The 19,830-nt window shown below is 32.2% G+C and overlaps 2 protein-coding genes across 4 annotated transcripts in view; both read right to left on the bottom strand.

Annotated features, from left to right (window-relative positions):
- Window positions 1-19,830, bottom strand: part of LRRC7 (leucine rich repeat containing 7) — a 1,535,715-nt gene that overhangs the window by 101,315 nt on the left and 1,414,570 nt on the right. For all 3 annotated transcript variants that reach the window (XM_050804492.1, XM_050804501.1, XM_050804511.1), the window contains 6 exons: window positions 14,989-15,118; window positions 13,818-13,933; window positions 10,436-10,505; window positions 8,127-8,226; window positions 5,795-5,919; window positions 3,541-3,789 (listed from right to left, as the gene is read on the bottom strand). In XM_050804492.1, coding sequence (XP_050660449.1) covers window positions 3,541-3,789; window positions 5,795-5,919; window positions 8,127-8,226; window positions 10,436-10,505; window positions 13,818-13,933; window positions 14,989-15,118 — 790 coding nt within the window. The remainder of the gene's footprint in view (window positions 1-3,540; window positions 3,790-5,794; window positions 5,920-8,126; window positions 8,227-10,435; window positions 10,506-13,817; window positions 13,934-14,988; window positions 15,119-19,830) is intronic.
- Window positions 1-19,830, bottom strand: part of SRSF11 (serine and arginine rich splicing factor 11) — a 763,374-nt gene that overhangs the window by 229,089 nt on the left and 514,455 nt on the right. The gene's annotated exons all lie outside the window — the stretch shown is intronic.

The raw sequence follows: 19,830 nt of genomic DNA, 5'->3' as shown, positions 1-19,830 counted from the left end.
GCCCATCTGCAGTTTTAGCAAATCCACCAACTGTGTTATTCTTCTCAGTATTTTGTCTTCCTTGTGGCTCATTTTTCTCATCAAATACTGGAATTGGACTTCACTAGATGACTTCTAACATTCCTTTTAATATTAAAGATATAAAATTATATTCCAGTAAATATTTGGAAAACAAATGAAAAACCAGAGAATTTTGTTAATGTAAGTGCTATTTAAATGTAGTTTAATCTCTTTAAACTCTCAAATAAATAAGGATGACATTGATAATATATAGAAATATAGCTACAAAAATATAACCCAAAACAAAGTTAGAATTGACAGAAAAAAAATGTAAGTTGTTAGATTGTAATATAAATAAATCCCAGGGTACTTAATTTGTAATGTATTCTTAAATAAACATAAAAGGAATGATATGACTAGTAGACAAAGTCCATTGGGATACATGCATTCTTAGATCTGTTGTTTAAATTGGTATTAGAAATGTTAATCACAAATTAAGTATAATTTAAAAATTATATCATTGAACTTGTTTAAAAGTACTTGACATCAAAGTGCTAGAAGTAAAAAAAAAATTACATTAAAAATGTAAGTTGTAGAATGCTATGACTATCATGCCAATTAAGAACATTTTATTTTTTAATAACCAGCTGTATGTGAATAAAAAATAAGCTAAAGGAGGGCATTAAATTAAAATTCTATGCAACTTAAAAAACCCCTAACACTAAAACTACACTTATAAATTGAATGGAAGGCAAAAGAAATGTGAAGTGTTCTTCTTTAATTGAATTAAATACTTCATTGAATAATGTAATGTATTTTTTGTTAGATGCTATGTCCCATCTGACACAATTAGATCACTATTTGACATGGTACTAATATTTTCTGGTTATTTTATAAGCAAGTACAAGTGATATTTTGGTCACATCACCAGAAGATGTTTGAATATTTTATTCTTGTGACAACAATTACATCTAGAAATAGATTTACTATGCATTAATACAGCTTAAGCCCCACACCTCTTCCAAAGTCTTGTGAGGGGTCTTATTATATACAGAGTCATTTTATATTCTTTTCCTGAAAGAGGATCCCCCTTAAATTGAGGAAGTTCCAGGTCTTATAAAGCTTGGATTTGTTTCACCTAAAAAGTAAGCTCCTTGCTTCTCACTTACTAGCCTACTAGCAGAATTAACTGGCCTTGGAGTCAGAAGATTTAAATTTAAGTCATAGATTTATTCCCAACTAGCTATCATCCACTAATCTTTCTGTTGTTTCTACTCATGTAAAATGGAAATGATAATGTATTTCCTACACATTTGAGTTAATCTGGAGCTAAAATGTGAAAAATGTGAAAGTTCTTGGAAAATCTGTAAGTTCTATGAAGAGATGAGATACTATTTCTAAGGTCACATTTTACTTAATATATTTTAAAAATCTGGATTCCTTTTGGTGATTTTGACTCTACTCTGTATATGTCTAAACATAATATCTGTTAACTGTCTGGATCTTTTTTTCAATTATATGTAGCAACAGTTATTTAATTCAGTATCTCCCATGTTCCAGTCACCATGATAAATGTTTTATAGGGATATTTAATTTATTATTAATTATTTACATAAACATTATTATAAATTCTACAGGTTTAAATATAAATTAATATTTATACACTAAATAAATGATTAATTATTAAAAATTATATAATTAATAATTATATAAAATGTCACTTAAGTTTCACAACCCATTGCAGCAGCTGTTGCCACTTTACAGAAAAAAAGCGTATCTCAGACCATGTAAGTAACTTGCCTAAGATTACATAGCTAGTAGATGCAATATGCAAACTTAGGTCTTTTGACTCCAATGCTTATGCTAGCTCAGAGTATGGGTGCAGCACATATTTGTACAATATTGTGGAAGAAATACTGTAAGTTTAAAATGTGAATTTCTCTGAGTTAAATGGCAAAATAATTTCTATTTTTTAAATAAAGCTAAGTAACACAATATTTTATAATTTTTTAAGATAAAACTATATTTTATCATTGTATTATGTTTGGAAGCTCTACGCAAGCATATTTTATGCCCATTTATAGATTGCTTTGCTTTATTTTTCAGTGGATATATGCAGTGCATCAGAAGTGAATATGATCATAAACCCAGTTATACTAATAGTTAAGTAATACCCAAATACAAGAGCAATTTTTCTATATATCTAAATATATAGACTATAAATGTTTTCTTATTCCAATATGAGATAAAATATATAAATTCATTTATTATACACAAAGGTAGGAAAATAAATTATATTCTTGCAAAAGTGTGTTGTGTTGATCACTCACTATAAAGTATTTGCTCAGTTCACATATACATTTGATTAAAATGCAAGATTTTTACTAAAATATTACTTTAATTTTGAAAAACAGAAATGTTTCACAGCATTCTTTGTATCTTAGATGTAAATAAAGTGCAGTAAATGCAAATAGCAGCTGCAAGATGTTGGAGACCCCCAAAAATTCAGCAATAAAGAATCACTTAAGGTTAATAGCTAGGGCATTTAGGGCATTTAGAAATGATATCTTGAATTCACACAGAACTGTTTTTTTATATATTATATTATATTATGTAATATAATATATTATATTTCACATCATGATCAAATTCTAATTTGATTTGATTGCAAATTCCAGTAAGAGAAATATTAGTTAATACTTTGATCATTGATAGTTAAATATTATATTACTTTGAGAATTAGTTGGAATGATATACAAAGAAAAGAAACTTATAGCAGTTTTAGTTAGGAAAATGCATTCTCAGCTTGCCTTATATTATAGCAAAAATATAAGACAATGGATAAGTATCTAGTCCATTACATGTGGATAGTAAAGTTTACAAGACATGCAGTGTTCTTTCATATTCCAGTAAAACATGTTTTCCCCCCAATTAACCTCTTAAAACACCCAACCACAAAGATAAGGAAGCCCTACTTGCCACAACTCCCAATTCAATCTTCTCTTACAGGAATTCATATGATCTGTGTCTTCAAATTAAAGGAAATTGATGCTTTTCAACAGATTATCTATCTTTGTGCTTAAAGGCCACTCTCAGCAAATCTCAATTTAATCTGATACTATTTTAAGAATTAAGTTTTAGCTATTTAATCTCCCCCAGAATTCACATTATAAAAAATGTGCATATATGTGGAGGGGACAATTTAGAATGCATCAATAGTGTCATCAACATTCTGCCCAACTATTGGTATTCCCACACTTTAAATTAAAGAAAAAAAAAGTACTCAACTCAAAAACCATGCCAGATATCCCACCAATAGGCACCTCACATTGATTTTCCCTCCCCTCTGGCTCAGTCCTCCCCACCCCATTGCCAATGTCAATAAACAAAATGTTAAATTGAGATGAAACACTGGCAATTTGAAGGTTTCTATGTGATCAACATTTCTTACCCCAAATCATGCAGAACATACCCCATAAACCACTGTTCCAAGGTTGCCTCTACATGGGAGATTCTCCTACCCCAGACACCTAGGCCTACCTGTCTGCCACTTAGAGAGGGAAGAGTGGTGGATTGTGCTGCAACTGGCAATGGAGTACACATGCTCCTGTCCTGCTGGAGGCCAGTTATACAACCCCATGCCAGCTGTGGGTCATTCTGGGGGACGGGCATATCTTGGATCTGCTGATCACACCTGGCCCATGGTGTGCAGCAATCGCCAGACAGTCTGGCAGGTTGGAGAGTAATCCCACGCTGGCCCCTTTCCCAGGGGGCTTGGCAGGAGAGATCCTGTGGGAGAAGGAATCTCCATTTTCTGGGAGAAAGAGGAGCACTGTAGCAATACTTTCACTTTATCATTTTTCTAGTCTCTTTTTCTTTCACTCTGAGTTATGCATTTAAAACAATGATCATAAAATTAGTTTTAAATCCACATATAAAACAGCACTAATTTTATATGATGCTAAAGGGTCACAATTTCTTCACACAATGCAGCATTCATACTACACTATACAGACTCTAAGTAGGGCATTATACTCTAGTCCATTTGAAAGTGGAAAGCATAGGTCAATGATTCCTTTTTAAATTTCATGTAAATTAAAGGTAAAATGGTGCTGAATTTAATGTACATGTAATGAACCAGAAAAGTGTGATTAATTCAGTGTAAGATTACAATATATTCTATTCATCATACTTCCATGATGATTTATTTAGAAGTTTGTTTGTGCTCTAATTTGTCCAATAGCCAATGGCATTGGAAATATTCAAATTAGTCAAAACTGAATAGTTTGAGATTTTGAAACACATACTGTTTCATTAATACATAAATAAACCAAATGTAAATAAACACAGAGTAAAAACACTCTAAAGTATAATGAACCTACTCTGATTATAAACAAACTTGAACACATAACACACAAACAGGGCTTCTAAATAACCATAAGCATTTACTGTATTTTAAGTTTTCATTGACACATATACCAGAGTATATTAAATGCACTTTCTTCTTGCATTCTTTGAATAGAGAATTTCAGGAAGAAGCATGTAATTTTTGGTAATTCAATGAAATATAAAGATGAATCAGAAGTCTGGTATAGAATGCATCATCCATTGGTTCTGGATTTAACATAAGAAATCCGTAAAAGAACTGAAATGTTCTGAAGGTTTGTTTTCAGTTTAGCATTATTTTTTCCAGGAATTCACAAGTTCAAAAAGATGCCTCTTTGGCTGTTAGACAGCACTAATCAACTATCCAGAGACATGTTTTTAAACCCAAATCTTTAACAAAATTGTTATTTTGGATTTGGGAATCCATTTTGGGTTCTCCGTAACGATATTAGTAGGCCTTGCCAGTAAGTGCTCATGTGCTGATTTAAGAAATAAAGTTTAGAAAATGTGGAAAGGAGAGGACGGAGACAAACATAACGCACAACCTAGCTTTATTAATAGAACATATATGCAATTATAAAGGTAATTAGTCACTAAGAGTGAGAGCTGTTAGTAGCCATGATAGAAAAAGTACACATACAATGTTATAAAAAGTAAATGAGAGATTCAAGATGCTGCCATGACAATGTGAAAATGTGATGCTGATAAAATCTAAATCAATTCTGATGATAATTAAAATTTTAAGTAATGGAGAAATACAGATTTTAAAATTCAATCTTGTTACTTGACTTAGTAGTCCCTATAAAAGACCTTTTAAAATATACTTTGAGGTGAAAAAAAATTGAAGTTATGTTCCCTAAGGAACATCACCTGCCATTAGGCACTAATCTTCCTTAAAATTTGTCCTCACATTTAAGGAAACTCATAAATTCTTCTTGAATAGCCCAAGGACACAGAGCCTTTCAGAGATTTTAATGCCAATGCAATATATTAATCTGTTGGCCCTTCCAGAAATGTTTATTTTGGCCTCATTCAGTCTGCATGATGCTTTGCTCAGTGATTAAAAAAAAAATCATTGTAGTGTGTAGTGTGTCAACAATGAAATAAGGTTCTTAGATGAAGTCGATCATACAGATTTTTTTTTCTACTTTCTCTCAGCTTGAATCTCTCTCATGCAGTTATTCTGTTGGATGAGGTGGCATTTCAAATTTGCTCACTCAGATTTGGGACATTAGTCTCATTCTGAAGCACACCAATGCTTCCAGAACTACCAGCATGCTGTAATGAAAGGTACCGCCATGAGACTTGAAGAGGTGTCTGACTTTGTCCCAAAATCTATCTGAATAAGAACAATGGGCAAACAAAAAGATAAGGAGAACAAAGAGGAAACAAAAGCTAAAAGGTTCACCTTAACTTTCCCGGCATTTTCATCATCTTCTTTTTTGTCTTCAAATTCAAAGGCAACAGTCATGCGTTGTTGTCTCTGCTCTTCCCACAGTGTAGGGTTAAAGCTGTCACTGTCTGACTGGAAATCTACAGTTAGATTCCAAAGTATTATTGCTTTTTTAAAAAACAATTTTATACAAAGTATTTAATACAGTATGCAAAAATGGTGATAGATACTACAAACAAGTACAAAAATAAAGAAGAAAGAAAGAAAAAAAGAAAGACAAAGAAGGAAAGAGAAACAAAAGAATAAAATTCCCTTGATATTTATTACATGGCCTTTTGTAATCTTAACTCAAATTCAGTACTCCTAAAATACTCAGGATTGGGAAATTTTCTAGTGTAGGAAATGGGCTCCCCATAGGACAATATAATAATATAGAGAGTTGGAGCGAGCATTTTAAAGTGTTATCTTTTACAATCCTTACAACAACATAATGGTACTACTAATCTCATCCTTATTTTACTAATGAGTTTGAAGAGACTTGCTCAAAGTGTTAGGAGACTTCTCAGTGGCTAGTGCAGGATTCTGTTCCTGTCTAAATAGAATCCTTATTTGTAACTGCTAAACTCTATAAAAATTTCTTTTATAAAAGTTACCACATAACATTATAACATTTACTTTGCAATAAGGTATCTAAGATTGCAACCTTTTCCTTTTATTGTGGGGTCAATGAGGGGAGCTTGTTTTTATGGTAGAGAATGTGGAAAGTATAGTCTGTTTCAATTAGTTTAAATATGTCAAATTAACAAGGAAATGGCTTATAAATCTTTAATTTACATAAAATGTTGGTTAATGATAATATTTTCTTTGCAACATTATGGTAAAGATCACATGGAAATGCAATGGAAGTACTTAGTTAAGGCTAAATTCTTTTCCAAAGGAGGTCCTTTATCATACATGTCTTTCTTTGTTACAAGGGATTCTGAAAACTCATTTATTACACTCCTGCCTGGAAAACCAAAGGATGACTTACTTTAAATTCAAGGAAACTTTTCAATTACCAACCTTTCTTTTCTCAAAGAAAAAAGCAGAAACAAAAGCAAGCTCAGCTAGTCTAATTCTTTAACACTCCACCTTACCTAACTGAATCTACATTGGGACAAATTAGGGATTCAATCTGTGAGATCACATCTCAGAAATGACCAGTGAATGAGAGATACTTTTCATTGTTTCTCCTATATTCTTTTGAAGTTAAATATTTTGATAATATAGAGCTATTAAAATGAAAACATAAGTAAAGCTGCATGAATATAACATAATCCTTACTTAAGATGTCTCTTATAAAATATATAAACATGGGGGCTTTTCTTTTATCAATTCAAAAGATTAATTTTATTGACTTATAAAAATGCATATGAAAACAATCTTTTCTTTTCCTACTTATATAGACAAAATTTAAAGAAAAATATCCTAAAATTCCAAAATGATTCACTTACATTTGGAGGTCAAAGACCAAAGTAATTTATTATAATTATCCCTGGAAATAAAAAATACATAAACAAATGGTTTCTTTTACAAGTTGGCCTCATTCACATGGATTGGGTAGATTTAATCCATGGCTGGATTAAAATGAGTTTACTCTTCCAAGAATTATTTTTACTCTATAACTGTAGAAAATGTGCATATCAGCTTGTGTTGGTTTGGGCTAAGGAGCCTACACTAAGTTTCAAATAGCAAAGGACAAAGCTCTTTTAACCTTTTTAAATGAATAATGTGATCATAGAAGAGAAGATTTAATTATTGAAAAAGGATTTGGGGTTTGATCTGGGGTTTTGGTTAGGGGAACTCAACTTGAAAAAGAAAGAATGGTCTTATTTGCAAGTATCTATTTATGGTTAACTTAGACCATGAAATAATTTGAGTCCAGAGATCATTGGACTAGATGTTTAAATTGTGTTCATACAATAAGTGAACACAGCAACTAAACCAGTTCATTGAAACTTCCTTAGGATCTGACTGCTCTTAGCTCATTTCAGTTAGCTGGGTACCAGATTTGCTTTACTAGTCATGTGTCTTGCAATCCATAAAGAGAAATAGTTGCTCCTAAAAATCAACAATAGTTTTATGTAAGATATAAAGATGAAGAGTTTTGTTTTGGAAGCTTACCTAAAATAGAGTAGAAAACAAGACTTAGGCTTAAAATATATCCCCAAATGATATTTGTGTATCATGTAATTATCTTTATAGGCTTGTCCATGTGCCAGTACTCCTGGCCAGAGATTCGAATAAAATTAGTCATTTCTATCCATAATCATTATAAGTAGAGAAGAAATTTCTACTGACAATTTACCTTCATCACCACGAGGCTGCTGGGGAAACATGTAGTTAGTCAATACTCTTTGCTTTGTTTCTGGATGGGCTTCTGTTTGTAAAGGGATAAGGGCTTTGGACTAGAAGCAAAGAACATACAACTTAGATGAATACAATTGCAAATATATAACAGTCAATAGTCTGGTCTCACCCAGATAAACATTGGGGAAAAAAAGTGAAAAAAAAGGAAATAAAATAAGAAATTACAACATGAAATAACACTATTACTGAGGAATATTTTCATATCCTAAGATTTTCATAATAAAGTTTTCTTCTTCTTTAGTATACCCTTTTACAAAACTTACCAAAACCTATTCAACTGAGCAATGTCAGATTTAATCCTGAAGAGTTCAAAATGTGTTAAATTGTTTCAACTAAGTAAGGTTTTGGTATGGTTCTATATGCCTATTCATTTTCATGGATTGTTGCCCTAGAAAGACAAATGGAATTTGCTATCAAATTTATGCTATGCAAGATCATCTATGAATTTAATTAGGTTAAAACAGCATTCATTTATTTATAAGAGATATTTTTATAGCCAAAGACAGAGTCCACTTTATAGATAAGCAACTGTACTTGTACCTAATATATATCATAATATATTGACCTCTGTGCATATTTCATTCTGTTATTAATTTGATTTCAGAAATATTCACTTTGAAGGGGTATTCTAGAACTCTTACATTCCATGTCAGAAATATATTGGAAATGATATTATCTAATATACTAAAAATCTGCTTATTTAATGATATTAATAGGAGTGAAACACAAAGGGGATTTTTGATATCAGTTTGTCTTATGAAACTGAATCATAACCACATTACATTAATGTTCTAAATAAAAGTTAAATGATGCAGTCACTGCTCTGTTCATTCTCCCATAAGAATAATAAATCATATTTTTTTCCCACAATGCAATATTGTGGAATATACTATTACATTAGCATAGTTCACATTGATTCCAGAAATTATTTATGATGATATGTTGATACCTTGAAAAATCTACAGTTCATTGATAAGATTTGAATTTGAATTACTAATTTTTGACTCAGTAGATGGAAGCAAATGCTGTAATTACTGTAGGAACACAAACAATATTCTTATATTTACATTTTATAATTTGTAAAGGTTATTTTAAATTTTCCACAAAAGTGTCCAATGACTGTAAGTATGAATAATTCATGTACCAGTAATGCTACTTTTATGCTCAGAAAATGACGAATTAAATCCAAGATGAATTGTTTTCATTTAGCCATTCATAGTTGAGGATAGGTGTATCAAAATTTAAGGATCACAAGAGAAAAGAGGACCAATAAACTGTATAAAAATTGTCTATCATTAGTTCTTCTGTAGGTAAATCAGAAACCTTCAATGATTTCTTGTTATTTTCCAGTTAATAAAATTATTTACTAATGCAATATTACTGATTCAATTAAAATATATGTTTTCAAGAGGATTAAAAAATAATATCAAAACAATTTTATAGAAAATACTAATAGTTGCCAAAAAGATATTGCAAATTCCTTTTTTTTTTTTTTTTTTTTTCTGAGACAGAGTCTCACTCTGTCGCCCAGGCTGGAGTGCAGTGGTGTGATTTAGGCTCACTGCAACCTGTGCCCCCTGGGTTCGAGCGATTCTCCTGCCTCAGCCTCCCAAGTAGCTGAGATTACAGGCATGCACCACTGTGTCTGGCTAATTTTGTATTTTTAGTAGAGGCCAATGTTTCACCACATTGGTCAGGCTGGTCTTGAACTCCTGACCTCAAGTGATCTGTGTGCCTCAGCTTCCCAAAGTGTTGAGATTACAGCATGAGCCACTGCGCCCGGCCTGATGTTTCAAATTTCTTGAATGAAGTTTTTGAATTAAGTTGATTATAATTAAAAGGATAAGAAGAAAAAGGAACACAGAGGATAATAATTCCCTGTTGTGGGGATTGTGGTAACAATTTCTTATACTTTACCTTCAGAGATATAATTAAAGTACACCCTCTAAGGACATACATGTACCACCTAGAGGTTAAAAAGCTATAAAAATGATCATTTTGTGTATTAGATCTCAGAGAATGAAGTAGATGTTAAATAGAAGTATTTAAGGAGGGTGGGGCTTACAGTAATGTTTTGACTTCAGCAATGTTTGAATTGCTATCTTTACAAAAATCTCTCTTTCAGGGGACAAAAACAACCTACATTTTGTAGTGGCTGTCAAAGGTATCTATGGGGAATAAATTAGTAATTCAAATTTTCAATTATAGTTCATCTTAATAAACAAATCAGGCAATAAAACCTTTTACCTGATTGTCAGAAAGCCACAAAGCTGCAAGCTCTTTAAGTTTGGTAAATGAGAATGGTAAATTCTTCAATCTGCAAAAACACAAAAAGTCTAATAGCATGGGTAAAGATGGATAAAAGTTCATTTCTAAGAATTATTTAACATACTCTAACTTGTTGGTTTCATTCTTTTCTCGAATCCGTTTTCCACTGAGCAGCCTGAACAATATTTTAAAAAATGAAAATATCCTATTTACAACCCTTCAAATACTTCCATTATATCTGAATAAAAATAAAAAATGGTTAACATGTATGGTTAGAGCTTAAAAGATCTGGCCCCTAAAAACCCCTCCAGAAATTTATCTGCAACTCTTTTCCTGACTCAGTCCCATCAGGACAACTGGCTCTATCAGCTTTTTTCTTTGGAACACTCTCTCCCATACTTCACTTTACTGAACCCCACATATCCATTCATTCTTAGCTTAAATACCGTCCTCTCAAAGAGGCTTTTCTTGACTCCGCATTTAAATTACTTCCCTCAATCTGGTTTCAAAGCACCTTGTATTTTCCTTCATGGAACACATTGCAGTTTTTAATTACACATTTATTTTTGTGATAATTTGCTTACTCTTTGCTATCCCTCCAAAACTGTAGGCTCCATGAGGGCAAAGGGCCATGCTTGTTTTACTTCTAAAGGAACGTACAGCTCCCAATAGTATGTTGACCTTCAGCAAGAATGTTCTTTTGACCTTCATGCAATGTGTAGTAGATATTCAAAGGGGGTAATCTTTAAAAAATTAGCACTTCTAAGATGTATAGCTTGATACTAGCCTTGGTATTCAATCAAAATTATGTATTTAGCTTTGGCTTCAGCCTTTGGAGGGCCAAAATACTTCACACTATCTGATATCCTTCAGATTGTGCATGATCAACACATTGTGATCACATAGGTTACCATCAAAGCTAGCTAGCAAAGCAAGTAGTACAAACAAGGCATGCCAATGAGACTTATTACTAACTTCTGGATAATATAGAAGGAAAATTTTATTGTCTTTAATGTATTAGCATTCTGTCAGCCAATAGACAAATAAATTTATTTTGATAATGGAAGTGGGCAATCTTACAGTAATTAAAAATTAATTTTATAGTTTATGTGCAAAAGCAGTTAAACACTTCTAAAAATCTAATAAATATGAAAAGAGATTGAAAGGCAATAAAAATATTAAAACTGTGCATTATATAACTTTAGAAAAAATATAATAACCTTTCTGAGCTAATAAATATTTATAAAATATAAACATGAATATGAAGAATAACTGTTATTAAATTATATCACAAGTCTTTTTTATATAATTGTTACAGTAACATTTATAACTTCAAGCCAAATTACCCATAAAAGTTATTCCTAACTAAAAGTTATTTCAATTCACTCAAGCCAGAAATTGTGAAGTAAGATCTTATTGGGAGAGTTTCTTACATTGTATGGGCTACATTAAAAGCAGAATGTCAATTCTCCTGCACTGAAATTACATGAGTTCAAAACTATCCAGAATCATGTAAACAACATCCATAATATCATCATCAATTCAGTCATAAATGTAGAATATGAAGGAACTGCTAGAAAAGGACAAGGCACCCTTGTTTTTCTTTCCTTTTCCAGTGATCTCTATTTCAAGTGAGCTCTTATTTGGTAACATAAATGTGCAGTACATTGACAACAGGAGCAATCTTGCAGCTGACAAGGCAGAGGAATCACTGTTCCTAACTACAATGTCAAACTTTAAAAATCTATTACATTTTAAATATGAAATTATAATAATCATTACTTTTGGATGACATTTCTTATTTAATCTTTTCTCCAAACAGTTCCTTCTCTGGTGGTAATATTTAACTTTGGCCTTAACTTTAGCTGAATATTGATTTTCACCTCTGCTTGATTTACTGATTGATTTATTAATTTAAAAATACTAATTTGGCTCCAGAGTATGTTCCAGCAACTGTACTAGGACATAACTTAAGCTTATATTTCTGTCCTGATGAAGTTATTTTAAACTTCTGATATTGTGAGCTCCTCTATGTATTATTCATAAATTTTGCCCCAGCACCTAGCAGTGTGTCTGGCTCATTGTAGGTGAACTCAAGTCTGCTACAGTTGTTGAATAAGTATGTTCAAAGTATTAATAGAACTTCTAATTATTGATCATTGACAATATTTGCTAAGTATATTTTGCATATTATGAATGAATTATTTTCATTCATAATACCAAGAATTTCCTAATCTTATTTATACGAATATAATTAGAGATTTTTAAAAATGTCTTGCCAAAAGTCAGAAACAACTTTCAATGCATTTTCCTCATTTTTCCAGGATAGTAACACAGTTGGAAGAGGAAGCAAGGTTGGTTTGACGTGACTTGCTCTGATGCATAAAGCTTTGGTGCTTCCTTGCCCCCGATACTATAAATAAAATTCCAAACTTTTTAATAAAATGTTTTATTCCCTTATGTGGGAATATTATTAACCAGTAAGTGAAGCTTTGAAATTCACATTTGTCCTTAAACTAAGAAAAAAATGAGAATTCCAATGCTTATCCTGAAACTTCCAAAATCTGATTATTCTTGTGATTCCATAAAAGCTAATCTTTGATCATTTCATTGCAAGTTCTCTCAGTCCCCTGTATTATCAATTGTCTGGCTGAAACTTATTGAAAACATAGTGATCATTTTATTTTCTTAGCAGTTATCTCTAGTCAATATTTGTTTTTATCCTTTCCTATTTGAGGATAATTATCTTTTATAGAGTAGGTGGAAACAAAGACGAATTGAGGTTTGCACTTTTTCTTTTTACTCATCTATCAATATAATGCCATTATTAGAAGTAAAGGATCTATCCTTTCCTTGTTCATCCTGCTCTAAACATGACTAAATAGCCATTTCATTGTCAGTATTCTTACTAGCACTTTGATGAAATTGAAAATATACACATTGCCCAGTTAATTTGTTGGAGACCAAAATATAGACATGAAAACACATATGTGTGCATACATACATACATACATATGCACATTTTTATTAATATATTTTATATATTTTTATTATAGTTATTTTCCATGTCTTCATATTATTATGCTTTCTGCATATGGGAAGCCTTTTGTGTATAAATTTGTGTGATTCATATTTATATAATTTTAATACATTACATATGCTTTTGATATAATCAAATAACATAATTTTGAAATACCTGGTTTAAAAAATAATTTACCTTCTGCTATTTTAAAGAAAGTATCAGTATTTGCATTCCGTATACTATGAAAGGCAGAAAATGTTATCAAAACTGTAGGCAAAAAAACTATAATTTGCTTTCAGCAAATAACTAATATATGATTGTGAAATGTTGTAAAAATACCTGTTGTCACTCAAATTTAAGACTCTTAGTTTCTGCATCTGTCCAATCTCTTCAGGAAGAAATTCTAATTTGTTGGAGCGTAGAGACATGACTGTTACATTCTTACAACTTCCAATCTGTAGGTAACAAAATAAAATAGGTTAAAAAAATCAGAGCACAATACTATTTTAATATTAAAATTTCTAATTTTTAAAACAATTTAAGTAATAGATTTTCTTATTTTTAACTTTCTTTTAATATGTGCATTGTTTTATTTTTATAATGTATCTCTTTAAAATATATGTATATTATATAAATTCTTTTAGATATTAAGGCAATTTATACTAGATTTTCTTTTACATATTAAAAATGAAGAATTTTCTTTATAATTTTATGCTTAAAATACTTGCTAACATTAGTGTTTTCATATATCATATAATTTTGTCTGTCGAAGTGAGTACTAATACATCTTTGTTTATAACAGAAGATCATACACACTCAAAAAATACAATATTGTTGACATTTCCTAGGCAAACTTAGTTTTGCTTCACATTACAGTGTTTTTTGTCATTTTTAATATATATTTTGGCTCTAAAATAATTATGTATTGTTTATTGTTGTATCATCATAAGAGTGTTTAGTAGAAAATGCTCAATTGAAAATGTACTTCACATACAGCAAACTTGAGCACAAAGTAAATTAAAAAAATACACTTCATAGTTTTTTGATATTAGTAATTAAAATACCACTTAGATGTAAAAATTAACAGAATCTCTTGGTGGATTCGGAAGTTAAACTAATATTATAATGCAACATGATACCTTAAAAAGCATATGTACATTTAAAAAGTTTGCTACAGAAATAAAAATGTAATTACTCCAAAATATTATTTATAACTATTCTGAAAACCAAAAGATAGAAATTAAGTGACTTTAAATGATATTTCTTAGCATGAATTGACTTATATTTTCTTTCTTTTATTTGCATGTGAGATTTAAGTCAAATGCATTTTCTGGGTCAAATATAAGAACTTGCCATTTAAAATAGAATAATTAGCAAATATATATGTAGATAATTCCAATATTATTCACAGCTCAACTCATGAATCTACATTGCTATTCTACCCATTAAGATTTCATTGCAAAACAGATTAATTAAAAGTTAATAAATAGAAAACAAGTATATTTCTCACTTCTCTGGGTAATTCTGGAAGGAAATTCTCATCAACTGCTAATGTCCGAAGACTATGAAGGTAGCCAATAGTAGAAGGTAGTGACTCCAGTTCATTACAGCTACAGTCAAATTCTTCTAATAAAGATAAACTGAAAAGTTAAATACATTAGTTAGACATTTTAAAAGTTTAGATGGCAAAACGTTCTGAAAAAGCCACATATCCCAAATTCACCAAAATAAAAATTATTCATGTGGTGACAACATAATATTATATAAATTAATTTACCCGTTCAAATGATTTAATACCATCAAATAAGTGGTTTAACTTGGTAAAATAAATATAGTTTTTTTTCCCTTTCTTAATTTATCTGTTATTTAATAGCCATTGAAAACAACAAAATAATTTTTCATTTGTTTACAACTTAGGTGTTCTTTGTAGCCAGATGTTCAGAGTGTGTATCCTTGGAACAAGTGAATATAACTGTCATGGGGTAAGGAGAAGGGTAGAGAAGGCAGGACCAGGGGATGATTGAGTTGGGAGAAACAATAAAAAGAAAAACATTGGTAAAATGCTAGGTATTTTATTAAGCATTTTAGAGAGTAAAGAAAAAAAAACAATTCTCTTCCTCATAAAAACTCCTTAAGATGTGTAATATTTTAAAGCCCATTCTACACATAAGAAAGTTGAAGCTTAAAGGGGCTAACTTCTTCAAGGTCACACAAAATAACCCTGGGAATTAAATGCAGACAGTAGAGATTCACTGTATTATCCTGCCTCTTAGCAGGTTCTATGGACAGGGCTCATTTCAGCCTGCAGATGTGTTTTGTTTGATTTATACAGTGGTATTTTAGAAAGTGTTAAATTATTTAAGTATTTAAAATTTTACATAATGACCCAGATTTTTGATGCCTCTTGAAAAAGAGAAAGATCTGTCAATACTGGGTCTGTATTCTTCCATGACGAGTAATGGAAGTGGATTAACAGTTGCTGCCTTCAAATGGGCACAGTTCTTCAGTTTGCCTGCAGTTTGTCACAATCCTGACCAGTCCATACTTAGCTGGCTTTACTCCAGATCTACAGAAAGGAATCGTATGGATGTACATTGAAGTTATCACAAGGCAACAAGACACTTCAATGCCCAGTTTGAGATAGCTGGGAAAAAAGGGCCTGGCACAGAGTAAGCACCAGATACATTGCAGCTGGTGTTGGTGTTGTTGAAATTATTATTACACTGTTCTTACTATTCCTATTATATTATTATAATAGGAAGGAACCCCCAGGGGTGAAGATTCTACCAATGTAAAGGGAAAAATGAATTTGAGTTAGGTGGAGTAAGTTTGTAGAATTAGCATCCTTTTTTTTGTTGTTGTTGTTGAGACAGAATCTTGTTCTGTCGCCCAGGCTAGAATGCAGTGGCACAATCTCAGCTCACTGCAACCTCCACTTCCTGGGTTCAAGTGATGCTCCTGTCTCAGCCTCCCGAGTAACTGGGATTACAGGCTCCCGCCACCACACCAGGCTAATTTATGTATTTTTAGTAGAGATGGGGTTTCACCATGTTAGCCAGGCTGGTCTCAAACTCCTGACCTCAAGTAATCCTCAGCCTCCCAAAGTGCTGGCATTACAGGCGTGAGCCACTGTACCTGGTCAGCATCCTTTTTTTTTATGTTAAAACTAGTTAGCTTGAATGCAGTTTCCTTCTATTATTTATTTAACAATTGAACACAGAAATTAAGCATATGGGTTGAAGTCAGTTAGAATGGATTCGTGTTCCAGCTTTGTAACTTACTAACTGTATTATCTTGGGTATCAATAAATTAAACACAGACCACCACAGCTCAAAAATCAAAGCAGATTTTATTTATCTGACAGGCAAGGGAATACATGAGAGAAGAAATTCACTGAGTAGCACGCTGAGGAGAAAAAAATCAGTGACAAAAGGAGGGCTGGTGATAGTGGGTCATGATGATTATACTCACTAAGGGTTGAAAATTTGCATTATGGAGAAGGTGGGATGAGTGCACAAGTCTGTGTGCAGCTATGCAAATCAAGTACTATTGCCCATGGGTCAGGAGAAAATCTAAGGCAATTAGGACCAGTCTGATTCCGACCAGGGTCATTCAAACTTCATCACGTTAACAGATTCAGCTGGTTAGAACCAGTTGTGGTGAAACACAGCATTCAATTTTGAGTAACAGCTCTTAGGAAAGTGTTGCTTAAGTAAAAATTTTTCCTTTTATATTGACACATCATAGAAATTCTCTCTAAGCCAGTGATTCTTTATATTTACAGTGAGGATACTAATAATGCCTGCTTTGTGCAGTTACTCTAAAATGAAATGTTAAGAACGTAGCACAGCACCTGTCATAAAATACATGTTCAGTACATTTTTCCTCTTATTACCAGTAAACTGGTTAAATTTGTTTCAACATCCTTTGAGGCCCCTCGTATGTAGGGATGGTTATGTTCCTGGGATGCCAAGTGTACACAACTGTGTTACTCTGTGGATGTGTGTTTGCGGGGGCAGGAATCCATATATGTGAGAGATCTAGTAACAGAGTTTGTTTCTCAAAAAAAAAAAAAAAAAGAAGTCTAGTACTGGGTCTTACATATATAATGCAGTCAATAAATTTTTTAGAATTGCATAAAAGTCTCTATCAATAGTTTGGGGTTGTGTACTCAGCAGGGAGTCATAAATACTAGGAATTTTTTAAAATAAAAATTACAGATTTATGTTCAGAGGCAGAAGTTAGAGAAGGTATTTAATGAAAATTATATGATTAAGGTTTCTCTCTCTTTTTTCTTTTTTATAAAAACATGTACTGAAGTTAGTCTTGGTGGTTGTCACCTTGCACAATTCCAATGTGTGCACATTTCAGTTGTCATGTTTTATTAAACAACATTAGTCTCCCAACAACCTGGCTCAAATTTCAGTTACCTTAACTGAGTAACTGCATCTCAGTTTCTTCAGTCCACATATCACAATGTGAATAATAGATGCACATTGTGATCAGTAACCGGTCACATCACTTCCTTCAAAGTCTGTCAAGGATTGGTCATTGCCCATCTGTTATTTGGCAACACAGACAGCAAAATATGTGTTGCCTTCCTGTCTCTCAGCAGTAGACGGATACTATACACCAAATAATTTAACCATTAAAGCACTACAACTATTGGATAATGCTCTTGGTCACCCTAATTCTCTTGGAGATTGAAATTAAAATGTGAAAATTTGTTTTATATCACCAAGGACAACGTCATTAATCCAGCCTATAGACCAAGGAGTTATTTCAACTTTTAAAGTGCATTATCTTACACAGACTTTTGAATAGGCTATTCATGCTACAACTGGTGATCATGCAGTTTCTTTACCTGTGTTCTAGATGAAATATGACATGAAATATACAGTTTAAAACATTCAAGCATCATGGCAGAAAGTAACAATAGGTAATATGCATACAGCATAGAATAAACTTTTAGTACTGTGATGGTTAATACTGAATGTGAACTTGATTGGACTGAGGGATACAAAGTATAAATCCTGGGTGTGTCTGTGTGGGTGTTGCCAAAAGAAATTAACATTTGAGTTAGTGGGCTGGGGAAGGCAGATCCACCCTTAATCTGGTGGGAACAATCTAACCAGCTTCCAGCGAATGTAAAGCAGGCAGAAAAATGTGAAAAGGTGAGATGGGCCTAGCCTCCCAGCCTACATTTTTCTCCAGTGCTGGATGCTTCCTGCCTTCAAACATCAAACTCCAAGTTCTTCAGTTTGGGGACTAGGACTGGCTTCCTTGCTCCTCAGCTTGCTGACAGCCTATTGTGGGACCTTGTGATCGTGTTAATACTTAATAAGCTTATATATATGTGTATACACACACACACACACACACACACACATATATATCTCCTATTAGTTCTGTTCCCCTATGAGAACCCTGACTAATACAAGCATATTGTACAAAATAAATTTGAATCTAATGTAAATGGAATAATAGAAAAAATTGCTGCCCATGGAAATGCTGACACTGCTACTACTAGAAAGACTCTAGATAAGCTTCCACAGGACTTAGTGAAGGCAAAATTATATACATAAATGAGGAAAGTGTGATGAAAAGAACGAAGATGTCCCAGAGGAAGTTGCTGGCAATAAACCTCACATTAAAGGAACTTTCAGAGATACCTCATGACACTGAAAGCACAAAAGATAAAATTTGGAAGTGGATCTAAACTTAAAAGGAAAATGACAATTCACTAATGCACAGAAAAGATGTTCACACTGTTTAACAACATATCATGAAAAGAAGGCAAGCATTGTTCAACCTAACCTTGATATTTTTTTTTAAATTAAAATAAGCCTTAATTCTCAATGTTTCTAATGTTTAATATTACCATATACAAAAAAAACTATTAGTTTTACCAGTTTTTTCATTTTCCTATATATTTGTAAACTACATTAACAGTATTTAATGCTTGGACAAAAGGTTTAAAAGACCTTTTGTAAGAACAATCATAATGTTTCCCATTGATTATTAAGACTGTTTTGCACAGTTTCAGATTACATGGTAATTTTTACTATCCCTGTGAAATATTGTGATTTATAATAAGAAATACATGTTTGACCTTCATCCAGTTCTTGGCACAGAACTCCTAAAACCCTTGGAATTGCCAAAGTGATAAGCGTCTTTCTGTATGTTAATGAAATGACTTATGGCTAAGGGCTCTGGGATAGCCTCAGAATGGGGGCTGGTTGCCAAGGGAACCACTTTGTGATTAGAGTTGGAACTTTCAGTCTCACCCCCTGACCTCTGGGGAGGGGAGAGAGGCTGAAGGTTGAGTTGATCAGCAATGGACAATGATGTG

This window comes from Macaca thibetana, chromosome 1 (assembly GCF_024542745.1).
Source record: "Macaca thibetana thibetana isolate TM-01 chromosome 1, ASM2454274v1, whole genome shotgun sequence".
Taxonomy (NCBI): Eukaryota; Metazoa; Chordata; class Mammalia; order Primates; family Cercopithecidae; genus Macaca; species Macaca thibetana.
This window is presented reverse-complemented; position numbering and strand designations above follow the sequence as displayed.